The sequence below is a fragment of the Macaca mulatta genome, chromosome 8 (assembly GCF_049350105.2).
Source record: "Macaca mulatta isolate MMU2019108-1 chromosome 8, T2T-MMU8v2.0, whole genome shotgun sequence".
NCBI classification, from domain to species: Eukaryota; Metazoa; Chordata; class Mammalia; order Primates; family Cercopithecidae; genus Macaca; species Macaca mulatta.
The window spans coordinates 29721297-29736135 of record NC_133413.1 but is presented as its reverse complement, the minus strand read 5'-3'; the positions used below and the strand labels follow the sequence as shown (position 1 = coordinate 29736135).

At 53.9% G+C, this 14839-nt stretch overlaps 1 protein-coding gene across 1 annotated transcript in view; it reads left to right on the top strand.

Annotated features, from left to right (window-relative positions):
* Window positions 1-323: 323 nt before the first annotated feature.
* The window catches only part of SCARA5 (scavenger receptor class A member 5), a 121448-nt gene continuing 106932 nt past the window's right edge, over window positions 324-14839 (top strand). Inside the window, exons 1-2 of the mRNA XM_015145043.3 lie at window positions 324-1045; window positions 5672-5798. Coding sequence (XP_015000529.1) covers window positions 5684-5798 — 115 coding nt within the window. The 5' untranslated portion in view covers window positions 324-1045; window positions 5672-5683. The remainder of the gene's footprint in view (window positions 1046-5671; window positions 5799-14839) is intronic.

The following is a 14839-nucleotide window of genomic DNA, read 5'->3' as shown; positions in this document are numbered from 1 at the left end:
ACCTCAGCCTCCCAAAGTGCTGGGATCACAGGTGTGAGTCACTGCACCCGGCCTAGATCTCCTTTTTCAAACGTAAGCAATTATGCTCCGGTTCAGGGTTATTCGTGCCTGGGTCCCCCTCCCAGACCTAGTTGCTATGGACAGCCAGCTAGTCTACATCCTGCATCCCGCAGCCCCTGTGCAGCGTTAACGAGCCAGAAACGCTGTTTGCTGCTGAGTTCCGTGGAACCCCCTGGGGCATTTTCCTGACTACCCCCAGTGTGGCCAATCCGTGTCCTTTGGGGACGAACGTGACTCCAGGAAAATACATAAAGTAACTCTGTGCCAAGTTTGGTGAATGAATTGAGCCATGCCAATTCTGTCCTATAAATAAGTTTACAAGACTGGTTTTCTTGCGTCGTTCATAAGCCAGGTCTAGCTGCCACTCCCCCAGAAGCCTTCCAAAAAGTATTTTGAGCAGGGCCTTTAGGCCGGGGTGGTGGAGTCCCAAGGCCAAGGCTGACCGCGCTGCTCTGGGCCCGGCGGACGTTCCAACATGGGGCTGTAATGCCACGATTGGCCGCAGGAGGGGGGCCGTATTCCAGACCCCACTGCAGAAGCCTCCGCAACTGCTCCAAGAACTTTGTTTTATACAGACTGGCGGCGAGAGCAGCTGCAGTTCGCATCTCAGGCAGTACCTAGAGGAGCTGCCGGTGCCTCCTCAGGACATCTCCTGGTCGCTACCCAGGGCCAGGCACCAAGGACAGGGAGTCCCAGGCGCACACCCCCATTCGGGGTCCCCCAGGCCCAGACCCCCACTCTGCCACAGGTTGCATCTTAACCTGGTCCTCCTGCAGAAGTGGCCCCTGTGGTCCTGCTCTGAGACTCGTCCCTGGGCGCCCCTGCAGCCTCTTTCTATGACTCCATCTGGATTTGACTGGCTGTGGGGACGCGGTCCGAGGGGCGGCCTGGGTCTCAGCGTGGTGGCAGCCAGCTCTCCGGCCACCATGGCGAATGCCAGGATCTGAGGGGACAAGGCTCTACAGCCTCAGCCAGAGGCACTCAGGTGAGTCTTGGCACTAATTTTGTCCTATCATCTGGGCATGCTGTCTCAAAGGCAGCTGGAGGAGACTGGAATGAGCTGGATGGAGTTTGGGAAGCTTCAGACGTAGACCCTGAAGGTGCCTTCTCCAGGTGGGAAGGTTCCTGCTAGCTGGGCCCGCAGATATCCGCTGGGCCCGCAGATATCCGCTGGGCCCTCATCCAACTGCCTGGGCGGGAGAGAGTGTGAGCCTGCATTTGGGGTGCCAGAGGGAAGCTATTGCCTTGGTGACAACTCCACCTGACTCACGTCACAGTCCCAGAGCCTACTCAGGGTGCAGATGGCTCAGGTGACAGCTCCTCTCCGTGGCTTCGTGTGTGTGCGTGTGTGTGCGCGCATGTGTGTGTGTGCATGTCTGTGCGTGTGCATGTGCCAGTGGTTGGATATATGTGGGGAGAAGTTATTTCTAAAACATCTGTCTCTGTCCAGCTTTGGGTTATGATTTAGCTTAACTAAGTACAGTTAGGGGAGGAAAACATTTAAAACCTACTTAGCAATTCTCTCTCTGGAGAAGGGCCACACTCATGTGATTTTTTTCCTTGGTTTTGATGAGTTTAAAGTGAGGTAATCCAAAGAAAAGCCGTAAAGCCTGCAGAGTTCGATGCTGGTACCCAGGGAAACTGACTTGGGAGCAGCAAGTGAGGCTCGCGCTACCCAGAGGAGAAATTAACGGAGTCCTTCTGAGGTCCAGAGAAGGATTGAAGAGCCAGGGTCCAGATATCAGCCCTGGAGTGCATTTGCAATTGCCTTTTTCAAAGGGAACTTCAAACATCTTTGTTTCTGGGACTGGCTAGGTAGGAGGGAGGCCTTGGGAACCTGGACACCCCCCTACCTGGCTGCCAGACAGGGTCAGAAGATGCTGGGGGGTGCTTGTTCTCATCAGACTCTGCCACCAGCTCCCCTGAGTGACCTTGTTCATAAAATCATGCCACCTGCATTATCTCATGGGAGGCTCACAGTGACCCTGGGAGACCAGCATATACCAACCTTCCCATTTTATAGGTGATGCACCTGAGGCTGAATAAGGTCAGGTGATTCAGCCAAGTTCCCCAAGAAACCAATAAACAGAGGAGCTAGGATAGGAGCCCTTGGCTTCTGTGCTCCCCGCGTTCCTGCAGAGAGCCAGGCCTGCAGGGCACAGATGGCCCCAGGGCACAGGGCCGCAGGGCACAGATGGATGAGGTCTTTTCCAGCTCTAAAATGCAGAATCTAGAAGCAGATCCCTGGCCCTGAACCTGCCCTTCTAAGTGCCTTGGGTGAAATTGTCTGGAAGTAAATCATGACAGCCAAGAGGTTAGTGGAGAGGGTGTCCCCTCCCTGTTAGAGCAAGACCTCCCTCTTTGAGTTGCCAGTTGAGGTCCAGGCTCCTTGGGCTTCATCCACGGGTCACTGTGGCTTCCACATCTTGCTCATGTGCTTCAAGCTCTCAGAGCCCCGCCTCAGTCCCAGGATCCCCATCTACTGGAGTACACTGTTTGGCAGTGTGAGGTGGGATTCTCTTCTCTGCCTGATCTGGGGCCCAGAAAGGGGTCACCAAAAAAGCCTGACATACAATCCCCAGACAAAGCAACCCTACAGCTGAGCCAGTGCCCTGTGTGGGAAAACTGTGCCCAGGGCCTCTTCCCGCTCTGATATCCATTCCTTCTTTTGCCTCTTTGGTTTGGGGTGGCTTATCTTTAAAATGGGAGTGACGGAATGCAAATGCCATCAGCCTGCCCCCATCACAGTGCTCCTGGGAGGAGCAGTTGCCGTCAGTTTCATCTTCTAGAGCACAGACTTGGTCCAAAGACAATAAGATCCGCGATCTGAGGGTCCCAATGTCTGCTCCCTCCCCCAAGAAAGAAAAACAGCCCCCAAGAAAACCTGGGCAGACAGAACATGCGTAGGTTTCATTTCCAAGTAACAAACATGAGTAGAGTTGTCTGAGCTTTTCCAAGCCTGTGCACTCACATCTGGCCCCGATTGGCCCCGGCCCCTCTCCCCAGCAGCTCCCCGGGGCTCCTGCTGGACCAGCTGAGGGGTGGGGAGGAGGAAGGAGACAGGCCACCCTTCAAACACATTCTGGCTAACAAGTTGTGCATTTCAGCCCCGTCCCAGGAGCTAACCAGAAAAGGAGGAAGGTGGAAATGACAGTGGGGCCTCACACCTCCACTCCCCAGGGGCAGCGCCCTGTCTGGCTCTGTGTGGCCTCTGGGCAGTAGAGGCTATTGCCTTTGGCAGAGGGAGGGTTATTGTAGGCAAAAGAGACTTTAGCCTCCTGCTTCACAGCCCCTCAAGGAGCGACGCCAGAGGGAGGGGTGCCGCACAGAGTGCTCATGAAATGAGGGAGAGTGCCTTGCAGTTTAGCAGTGCTGGAGCTGCCCGGGGCCTCACCTAGAGGCCCTCCCTGGGTGGAGACATTGGGTGGAGGGCCGGAATTGGGAGCCCAATGAACTGGACACCACTGCAGCACAGGGAAGCCAGAGTGGGTGGAGTCTGGGGCAGGGAGGAGAGATCCTGGCAGAACTTCGGACCACCCCCTGTTCCATCCCTCCCATAGGCTGGAGGAGAGGCCTGCAGATACTGGGAGCCCCATAGCTGTGTGTGTGCACATGCATGTGTGTGCCCATTGTGGGGGATGTAGAGAAGGGCTAAGATCAGAGGCCTCCAGCCCTCCTGGGTCATTGGAAGGACATGTATACAGTGACTGGTCAGTTCTGGTCTCTTCTTAGCCCAAATGTCAGAGCTCTCTGGCGGCCAAGTTCAAGTCATGAAAATAAAGGGTTCAGCTGGGTGCAGTGGCTCACATCTGTAATCTCAGCACTTTGGGAGGCTGAGGCCAGTGGATTGCTTGAGTCCAGGAGTTCCAGACCAGCTTGGCCAACATGGTGAAACCCCATCTCTGCAAAAAATTAGCTGGACATGGTGGCATGTGTCTGTAATCCCAGCTACTCAGGAGGCTGAGTTGGGAGGAGCACTTGAGCCTGGGAGGTGGAGGTTGCAGTGAGCCAAGATTGCACCACTGCCATCCAGCCTGGGCAACAGAGTGAGACCCTGTCTCAAAAGAAAAAAAGAAAGAAAGAAAGAAAAAGAAAAAAAAAAACGGAAAAAAAAAGGAAGAAACAAAATATGGAATTCATGTTTTGCTCTGCTACATGGCGACCCAGCCAGCCTCCTTCCGTGATTATGTCTATTTATGAAAGTTGCCACACCTCCTTGCCCACCCTCCCTCTGAAGAGAAACTGATTGACTGATCTCTCAATCAACAGGCATTGTCCCCGCACTGCCACCTGCCAGCCCTGCATCCTCTCCTCCCAGTCTCCTCTGGGTCGAAGGGTTGAGTTTGCTCCATACTGGGCCTGGGACCCATCCTCATGGGGCTTTTATCTTCCAAAGGATTTATTATTTAAACAAAAAAAAAAAGCTGTTTTTTTGCTTAAATGTCCAGATAGTTAAAGAGCATCAGAGGCAAAGGTCAAGATAAACTCATGCCTGGAACCTTGATGAAAGTAGAGAATAATTTGTGAAGTCACTGAGCATTTATGTGACAAAAACAATATCAAGTAATTGATGTAAATACTTTGTAATTTGGCTTAAAAAACAGATTCTTCTTATTACACAAGGAATGCAAATGCGTCACAGAAAACCCAGAAAATCTGAAAGCAAAAAGAAATATTAAATCCCCACAATCCCTTCCAGCCAGAGTCCTGTAATACATTTCTCACCCGGAGCCATCATAGCGTCTTACCTCCACACGCACCTTATGTGCGCATCTCTTACAAAATGGGATCGGGTTGTACACATTGTTGCGTCAACAGGCTGTTTCCTTTCAAAGAGCATAGGATTCTCCTAAGTCAATGTATATGCCCCTGGAACATCATGGTGTAGACCCAGAGACCCAGTGAGTCAGCCTCTGGGGCCATGCAGACAGAAGCCCTCCCTTGGCCTAAAGCTGCCCAGATGCTTAGCGCCTGCGGGTCCCCGCAGAGGCTCCCTGCTCCTCGGGCCCCACCACAGTAGATGAATCCCTGCTGTGGTCCTACTGAGCCAAGCTCCTTCCAACATGCCAGCCCCATTGGATTTGGGAGCAGTCCTGGTCTGCTCAGCTTTGTTTGCAAGTGGTCTCGGTACCCGCTCTGAATGCCCCTTCGTGTCTTCCTTTCCTTCCTTCATTTCCAACACAAAACAGAAGCTCATGTCTGTCTGGCATGCCCCGGGTTTTGAGGGCTCAGAACCTGCTCGCAGGTCACATTTTGAGTCGGCAGGGTTCCCTCCTCCTGGCCCCACCCAGTGTGACCCACAGTGGCCCCAGCTCAGGATTCCAGCCTCCCTGAGAGTTGTTGAAAGGAACGGACACCTCCTACCATCAGAAAGGCCCAAGGGCCTTGGTCTTCTGAAGTCCTGAGGAAACTGTGGGTGGGGGCATCATGGTCCCAAGGACCTGGAGGATGGCACCTGGGTCCTGGTGATGAGCAGAGGTTCCCGTGTTCAGGCTTAGGGTCAGGGGTGGGTGCCTTGTTCTGTCCATTTGCTTCTGTTTCCACTTACAGTTGATTCTGTCTCTCTCCCTGCCTTCGTCTTCCCTCTCCTCCCCTCTTGCCTTCTCTGCAGCTGTTGCAGGACATGATGGAGAACAAAGCCATGTACCTGCACACCGTCAGCGACTGTGACACCAGCTCCATCTGTGAGGATTCCTTTGATGGCAGGAGCCTGTCCAAGCTGAACTTGTGTGAGGATGGTGAGTGCAGCTGGCTCAGACTTGGGGCACAAGATCTGGCCCGGGGGTGGGGAGGGAGCCCTGCCCCCACCCAACCTTGGCATTGCCTTTGAGTGTTTGTGACCTCCTCATGTAATAGTGCATATATTGAACTTTATGCTTTAAAAGGTCTTTTCCATGGGTTTTCTCATTCATTCACTTCAACAAACCTGTCAGTAAGATGAGTACTCATTTTACAGATGGACAGATTACATGGCCCATCAGTCATAGGGTGGTCCAGCACGGAGCCTCCTGACTCCAAGGGCCATGCTTCTATTCCTGAGAGAGTGAGACTGGGGTCAGGCAAGGGCCTCTGAGGCAGTCAGTGCAGACCCTCTCAGGTGAGGAGAGGGGCCTCCTACCCACTTCCTGAAGCACTCGTGAGGGGCAAACCGCTCTCCAAGGTGCTCATTCTGCCAGTGGGTGCAAGGCCCTGGTCTTGCCACAGAAAGGGCTCCCCACGCCAGTGACTCAGAAGGCCCTGCATCTCAGGGGCTGCTTATTTGCTAAAACCCTGGAGATCCGAGTGATGCAGCTTCCTTTGGAGAAGCCCAGAGCGCTTTTCCATCAGTCCGGCTCCTGTGCACCCAGTAGATGACTGATAAATTCTTGCTGCACGCAGCACATGTCAGAGAGGAGAACGTTGCCCCCACATCAAAGAGAAATAAAATGAAGCTTACTGAAGAGCCTTAAAAAGACTTCTGGCCAAGGAGAGACAGGCCTTTTCCCTCTCTCGTTTCGCTCCACTCTGCCAACTGCCTCTTGAAATTACTGAAGAGTAATGACTCCACTCCTCTCTTCCTCCAACCCTGTATTCCTCCCACCAGGCACTGAGCGTAGGGAAAGAACTATGGTGGCTCAGAGAGGCAGGGAGCGGGGAGGGTCTCTGCAGGCAGAGAAGACGAGGAGATCTGGGCTTCTGACCAATGCCCTTGTTCACCGCACCCTAGGATTGTCCACCATGGTGGCTCTTCTTCCAGATTCCAATCAACAAACATACTCTGAGGATCCATGATGTGTCAGGCCAGGGTGAGCAGCCAGGAATGCTCCAAAGAGAAATTAAAACAGTCTCTTCCCTCAAAGGGCTTATGATCCCAGTAGAAGGGGCTGGCATGGGAACAACTGCCTAAAATATAAAGTAGGCTAAAATGTGTGTGAATAATGAAGTCAGGCGGGCAGAGGGCCTTCTGGAAAAGGGCTGGAAGACTGAATAAGATTGTCTAAGAGAAGAGGTGGGAAAGGTATTCCTAGTTGTGTGACACCAAGTTGAGTCAGGGTTTCTGTAAGGCTCATGCCACTTGGGCAGAGAAGGCCTGGGGTGCTGGCCCCATGCAGAGCTCCCATCAGTCCATCAGCAAAGGGGAAGGTGGCATCTGTACTCACTGGCACATCAGCAAAGGGGCTTGATTTGGCAAGAAAGACTGGGTACAGACTGGGTGATTGGAGAGGACCATCAGGGCCAGCCTGGGGGCCCTCAGGGGTGGGAGGGGTCAGATATCCCTGGGACCACCATACCCTCTTCCCAGTACCTCATCTTACTCTCCCTTTTTCTGAACCCCAGATTTTTTTAAAGAAAAGTTCATTTGGACCAGAAGGACTGAAAATTAACAGCAACCCTAGCCACTACGCCTTCTGGGCCCCTCTGGTGTGGGGAGCTCTGTCAGAGGGCACTTTGAGAGCCATGCTAGCCATGTCCTGTCCCAGGGTTCCCTGATGCTAGGGCCCAGGTACAGGGCAGGCAGCAGAGGATGAGAGGTGTGGAGTCCAGGCTGACTCGCGCCTCCTGGGCATGTGACCCTCTGTGGGCCTCGGTGTACTCGTCTGCCAAATGAGGATGCAGGGGGGTATCTCTGAGGTCCTATCTGCTTCTAAAATTCTGTGTGTAAAATCGGACCTGGCCATTGCATTAGGGATGTGGCCCTTTTCAACCCCAAGTCAGAATATGACGCTATGCTGGGCAAAGCATGGCTGTGGCTCCCACTTCAGCAGGAGTGAAAACTTGGGTGCTGACAATGTGCCCAGGAGGTCCCGTGCCTCTCCCCTCTTCGCTGCCCCAACCTTGGCAGGGAACCTCTGGTTCACTCACCTGGGGCTTCTCCCCTTAAAAGGGTGCTCCCCTGGCGTCCCCCAGCGTGCATCACTGCCCTGTCCCGCTTGGTCCATGCTCTCCTCCCCTAGGACTTTGCTCAGCTCTCATCTTCTCGAAGGCCTGAGTTTCCATCCCCCTTTCCCTGACTCTTTTTTCCTTTCTTCCATGGTCTGACTTCCTCTTGACTCAGTAGTCTCCTTATTTACATGTATCATTCATTATCTGTTCCCCATGGCAAGAATATAGGCTGGACCACAGCAGGCATCTCTATTTTGTTTATTGATGTCTCCCAAACCCACAACGCAGTAGGTGCTCACTAGGGATTTTTTGAATGAATGGAAGAATGGATGAATGGATGAATGAATGGATGAATGGATGAATGAATGGATGGATGAATGAAGGGACGGATGGATGAGTGAATGGATGGATGAATGAAGGGAAGGATGGATGGATGGATAAATGGATGGATGGATGAATAAATGGATGAATGGATGAATGGATGGATGGATGAATGAAGGGATGGATGAATTGATGGATGAATGGATGAATGAATGAATGAATGGATAGATGAATGAATGAATAAATGGATGAATGGATGGATGGATGAAGGGAGGGATACATGAATGGATGGATGGGTGAATGGATGGATGAATGAATGAATGAAGGGATGGATGGATGGATGAGTGAATGAAGGGATGGATGGATAGATGGATGGATGGATGGATGGATGAACGGATGAATGAATGAATAAATGGATGAATGAATGGATGGATGGATTGGTGGATGAATGGATGAACGAATGAAGGGATGGATGAATGGATGGATGAATGAATGAATGGATAGATGAATGAATGAATAAATGGATTGATGAATGGATGGATGGATGAAGGGATGAACGGATGGATGCATGGATGCATGGATGAATGGATGGATTAATGGACGGATAGATGAATGAATAAATGGATGAATGAATGAATGGATGGATGGATGAACAGAGGGGTTCTTGAAGTCTAAATATGGCAAAGCATTCACCATCTACACCTGATTGCCGAGTTCTCTGGGTCCGTCTTCATTCCTGGCTGCCAGATTGGGGGCTGGAACATGAGGAACCCAGGCAGAGTAGAGTGTTGAGATGAAGCCAGGGATTTCAAAGCTTGCGGGCTTCCAATTTGATTTTTTCCCCTCTTTCCTTCATTTCAGAGAGGAAAATGATGAGCTTGACTTGGGGAAATTCAAGCCATATTTGATCTGTTTCTAAAGGGTTTTGCTGCATCTTTGGTTCTCCTCTCTGCAGGAGTGAAATGGGAGAGGAAGAGGGAGGGTTGGGGCCAGGCAGGGAGGAGGGGGAAGGTGGGAAGAGATGAGAAAGGAAGGGAGAGCCAGCACCCCTGAACCCAGTCAGGGCTGCCCTTGGGCCCTTATTGAGTAAATGAAGACAGTGAAGTGTGAGGCCCAGGACAAGCTCCAAGACCCTTACAGAACTTCCTCCTTCAATGGAGGGTGAGAGGTGGGAGGAGGGGAGGAGAGACGGCACTTCTTGTTGGAGGCTGGCCGTGGGGATAGTGGGATCAGTGGAGGCAAAATTGCAAAAGTACAGCCTGACATGAAGGTAAGATGCGGCCTTCCCTGGCAGTGGGACCTAATGGGCCCCAGGTCCACTCTCCCACAGGCTCCCCGGTGTTCCTGCTGGGATGTGATGAGCTGTCCCGCTCACATGGCCCATGTGCTGTGGAGTGCAGGTCTCATCTTCACTGAGACCCGTGAGGTCAGGACTATGTTTTGCTCCTCTTGGAATTCTTTTGGGACCTTGTAGGTGGCAGGTGTCCAGGAAGTCTTTGTGATTGTTGGTAAATGACATGGTAAGTCCACTCAAGTCGTCAGTGGTGGAGCTGGAACCAGACTCTGAGTCTCCTTACCTGGGATGCAGGCTCCTTCCCAGGATGGGGATTTCACGGGGTAGGGCTGATGGTGCCACGAAGTGACTCTGGATTCGGAACCAGTGGAGAAATAGACAAGGAGGCACGTGGGAATCCAAGTGCAGAATCTGCCTTAAGCCTGGAAAAGCTCTGTTCACGATGTGGCCGCTGGCACCCCCAACAGACACTCACCCAGCCAGCAAGCGTGAGCGCCCCTGTCCAGGCGCTAGCCTTCACCTGGTTCGCCCACGCACGCCCTCCTGCCCATCCATCTGAGAAACAGGGACAAGAAGTGCCAGGTTACAAACAGTTCACCCATTGGACAAGGAGGCACTGCCTGGAGGCAGAAGTGCTGAGGAGTCCCTCTTTTATGGGCTTGGGCAGGTGGTCAGCCCGGAGATGAAAGGAGCTCCCTGCAGCCACCCACCAGAGGCAAGGGCAGGAAAAGCAAGAGAGGAGGTGAGGGGACACCCGTGGGGAATGCGCTGGGCAGGGGCTCGATGCCCAGGGAGCTTCCTCAGCGCAGAGGAAGGGACCCTCCCCAAGCAGAGCAGCTCCTACAGCCGCCGTTCCACTTCTGCACAGGACCCGCTCTTTTCACTCTTTCCTTCTCGCCCCTCATCTCTCTTCACCCTCCCTGCCTTTATCCCTTCCCTTTCTTCACTTGCCAGGTGATATGGGAAGAGGAGGGACTGTTGGGTGCCTTCGTTCCTCTATCCCCTCCCTGAGCAGTCACCTTGCCCAGCTCCTCCAGCTCGTCCTGTCCCTGCATCCTTCAAGGTGCCCCAGGCACCCCTTGTTCTCTGATGCCTTTGGGGCCTCCCCTCTCTGCATGCCTGGGCGGGGTCACCTCTGGAATCTACCTCCTCCCTTTAGTCTTGGTCACTGCTGTCCTCCTCGGGGCCCACTGTTGATGGAAGGCCCCGTCCTCCTCACCTCATGGATCCTGGGCAATAGCCAAGGGTCCTCCTGAGGGACTGGAACTGCTTGGAAGGGCCAAGCCCAAATAGGACCTGGAAGGTTCCTGAGCCAAGCTGCCTCTGGTGGCCTCTGATGGATGCTCACTCGCACCACCCTCTCAACAGAACCCCCAGACACCGGTGGTCTGGCCTCCCTTCTCCCTCCCCTCCCGCCTTCCTCTTTCCCGCCTTGGTTTCCCTGATATGCAGCCGGGGCCTCTCCAGTCTGGCGCCAGGAGGTGGAGGAGGAGGCCGAGCTGGGAGTGGGTGGGGACTGGCTGGGCCTGGTTCCTCCACAGCACTTTCCGAGGGCCAGAGAGAGGTGTTAGTGTCAGAAAAATACTGCAGTCCCACTCGCCCCCGCGGCCCCAGCCCCCTCCACTCATGGCGTCATCTGTGTCCGCAAATGGGACCTGGGGGTAATGAGTTACACATGCTCCTGGCGGCTGCCGAGTCCTGCAGCCGGGCCACTCGCTGCCCCAAGGCCCGGCCTCCCAAATCCTGTGTTCCTCCCCCATAAAATGAAATTATCCTCCTCATCTACCTTCTCATCCGTCAGATCTCCCTGGTTCACTTGGCTCAGCTGAGGGCTGCTGGGCTGCTGCCCAAAGATGGGAATGGATTTCCTGGGAGGGGCTGGCTGGGGCCTCTGGAAGAGTCACCGCTCTTTACAGGTTGCAGCATCAGGCTCTGGTGCAGGAGAGGGGGCTATGAACCCAGTTCAGAGCTACAGGCCATGCAGAGCAGAGAGCACGGCTCTGTTAGACAGGTCTGTGGTCCCCGGGGGAGCCAGTGGCCAGGCATGCTCCAGGTCTCTCTTGCCCAGTGGGCTGTCCCTCTATAAGATGGGCGTGGCTTGGTGACCTACATTGCAGTGTGTCAGGGCTGGGTGTGAACCCATAGTGCACACACTAGTTGTGTTGTCCTTGCACATGTGAACTCAGACCCAGTACAGGGGGTTCTGTTTGTCCTGCCATCCCCATGTGCAGTGCACTGTTCTTTGCTCTAACTCACTGGGGAGCCCCGGCAGGAGGTGGGTGAGGGGAGACAGGGAAGCTAGAGCACTTACTCCTCCAGCTTCTGCCCTATGGAGTCATCCAGGGCTGCTCCTGTCCCTCCACCAAAGACCACAGCTCCTTGAAAGCTGCCTTGTCTACCTGGGCTTTCCTGTTCCAGGTCTGGCAACTGCTCCCATCCCTGACCCTTTGGGCCCAACGGTGGTTACAGCCCACGAATGCTGCTCTGTCCTTGTGCGGGTCACATCCTGGCCACACCTTTGAGACATTCCTTTTATGAAACCCTGTGATGTGTCCTAATCTGAGGGAGCCTTCTGTTTCTGCCAGGGCCCCGACCCGCTAATCTTGAGTGTCCTTGTCTGCAAAGTGAGAATAAGGTTACTAACCCCACAGGCATTGTGGGAGGATGACGTGCTATAACCCGGGTAAAGCGCCTTGCACGCAGTAGCCCCTCCATCCACGTTTATTTCCCTCCTTGGTCTTTGGGAGTCCCCTGCAAAGCTTGCGGAGGTGGGGAAGAAAGAGAGGGAGAGATGAGGAGGTGGAAGGAGCTGCTGCCACCTCGGGCCTCCCAGGAAACACCCATGCCCCTTCTCAGGGACCCTGGCCTGGAGAGTGTTTTCGGGCTGATCCTGGCCTTCTGCTGAAGAAAGCAGCGTTCTGGTTACTAGTGGGATTCTCATGAGGCCTAGATACTCCAGGAAATTGAGCAAGTTCCTTTAGTCCTATTTCTCAAATATTAGAATCTATAAGAAATACTGGGTCCTAAGGGCTCCTGGTTCTATGGCTTATGTGTGTCTGTCCCTTCGTCATCCTGATTGGAGGCACTTTGCTCCCTGGGACCCCCTGAAGTTTGCTACCAGAAGAGCCAAGGGATGAGTTTCCTTGTCTCAGGTGGAGGCTGCTGTTTCCAGGAGACGTCAGGAAGAGGGAAGGAGGGGCACAGAGGCACCGGGGCTCCTTCCCACGCAGATGGGCATGGACTGGAGCTGCCCCTCCCCGTCTTCAGCCAAAGCCCCAGCCCCGGGCCACGCCATCTCCTCCGTGGCATTACTCCAGGGATGGGGGCAGTGAGGAGGGTCTGAGGGGGGTGCCACCGGCCTGTCCCACTAGCCTGGTACAGTCTGGAGTGGATGGGCTTGAAGGAGACCTGCAGTGAGGTCAGAGCCCTGGGTGGGCAGGTGGGCTTCTGGTGATCCCTGGAATAGAGGGGATGATGAGTGGCCAGGGCAGTTTTCCTCGTGGCATCCCCCAGTTCTCCTGCCCACAGACCTTGCTCTCATAGCTCCTGGCCTCTGCTTCCTTGCTTGCTCATTCATTCGCTTCTTCATCTTCATCTTGCAGCAAAATATATTCAGGGACTCTGCAGGTGCTGTGTGCAGCAAGGGGCACAAAGAGGCATGAGACGGGGCCCCATGACTTCTGGAATTTACCATTGCTCTAGCTGGTCTGTCCTCCCGTCTCTCCTCCCTCCCACTGCAGACCAGCACAAGGCTAGCTCAAGTACAAGGTTACCTAAAGGTGACTCAGTGGGAAGGAAATTCAGGGTGTGGACACGTTATTGGTGCAGACCCGCACACAGCCTCACTCGGCTCTGATGCCTGAGTCTAAAGTGCTGAAGTCTAAAGTCCTTCTCTGTTGTGGGGATGGCTTTGTGCGGTGCTTAAAAAGACAGGCTCTGGGGCCAGGCATGGTGGCTCACGCCTGTAATCCTAGCACTGTGGGAGGCTAAGGCGGGTGGATTGCCTGAGCTCAGGAGTTCGAGACCAGCCTGGGCAACATGGTGGAACCCCGTCTCTACTAAAACACAGAAAAATTAGCCAGGCGTGGCGTGGCCGTGTGCGCCTGTAATCCCAGCTACTTGGGAGGCTGAGGTAGGAGAATTTCTTGAACCCGGGAGGCAGAGGTTGCAGTGAGCCAAGATCACGCCATTGCACTCCAGCCTGGGCGACAGAGTGTGACTCCATCTCAAAAAAAAAAAAAAAAAAAAAGACAGGCTCTGCAGCTGAACAGGCTGGGCTCAGACCCCATCTGGGCTGAGTGCTGGCTGGGAAAACCTGAACAAGCTCTTATCCTCAGCTTCCCCTCCTCTAAGAAATGGGAAACCCAATAGCCCCTGTCTCATACGCTTTTGTAAGGGCTATGTGAGTTATTCCACATTGAGTCCTTCCAAACAGGTACATAGAGCACACCCCAAAGATGTGAGGTCCTAGTGTGAGTACCCTTGTGTCCGTTCAGTGTGTCTGCTCCTGCTCCTGGGCCTGCCCATGGGGCTCTAAGCAGTACTTCTGTTTTCTCTGTCAAATAGGAAACCTAGAGAGAAGAGGAGGAGCGAGTGGGAAGTCACGTCTGGGAAAGGGAAAGAGAGATGATGGGATGAGGGAAAGGCAGGAGCCCAGGGACAGCCAGCGCCCCTGGGTCTTTAGGCTCTGAGTTTAAATCAGCCCCATTGGCTTAGGGGTGTGGTTTTTTTTTGTTTGTTTGCTTTTTCCATCTGTGCTCAGCTGTGTGGGTGGAGTCAGACCTGACCAGGGTTGGAGTTTCCCTGTGCAAGTGTGAGGAAGCAAGACAAGAGCGAGGAGTGGAAGTGTGTGACCTGATAACGTGGATCCTGGGGTGGAGTAGGATAAGAGGGCCAGCAAGGATAGGAGGGTGTGAGAGGGTGGAAAGACAGTGGGATGCATGGTCTGTGGGAGGCTGGGGCACCCCAGAGTCAGAGACCTGAGGGACTGCACTACGAAGATGAGGGCAGGCACCGTAGCTAAGTCGGTAATCCCAGTGCTTTGGGAGGCCGATATGGGAGGATTGCTGGAGGCCAGGAGTTCAAGACCAGCTCTGAGCAACCCAGAGAGATCCCCCAACCTACAAAAAATTTTAAAAATTAGCCAGATGTGGTGGTGCGTGCCTGTAGCCCTAGCTACTTGGGAGGCTGAGGCCAGAGGATCTCTTGAGCCCAGGCGGTCGAGGCTGCAGTGAGCTGTGATCATACCACTGCACTCCAGCCTGGGTGACAGAGTGAGAGCCTGTCTCAAAATAAATAAGT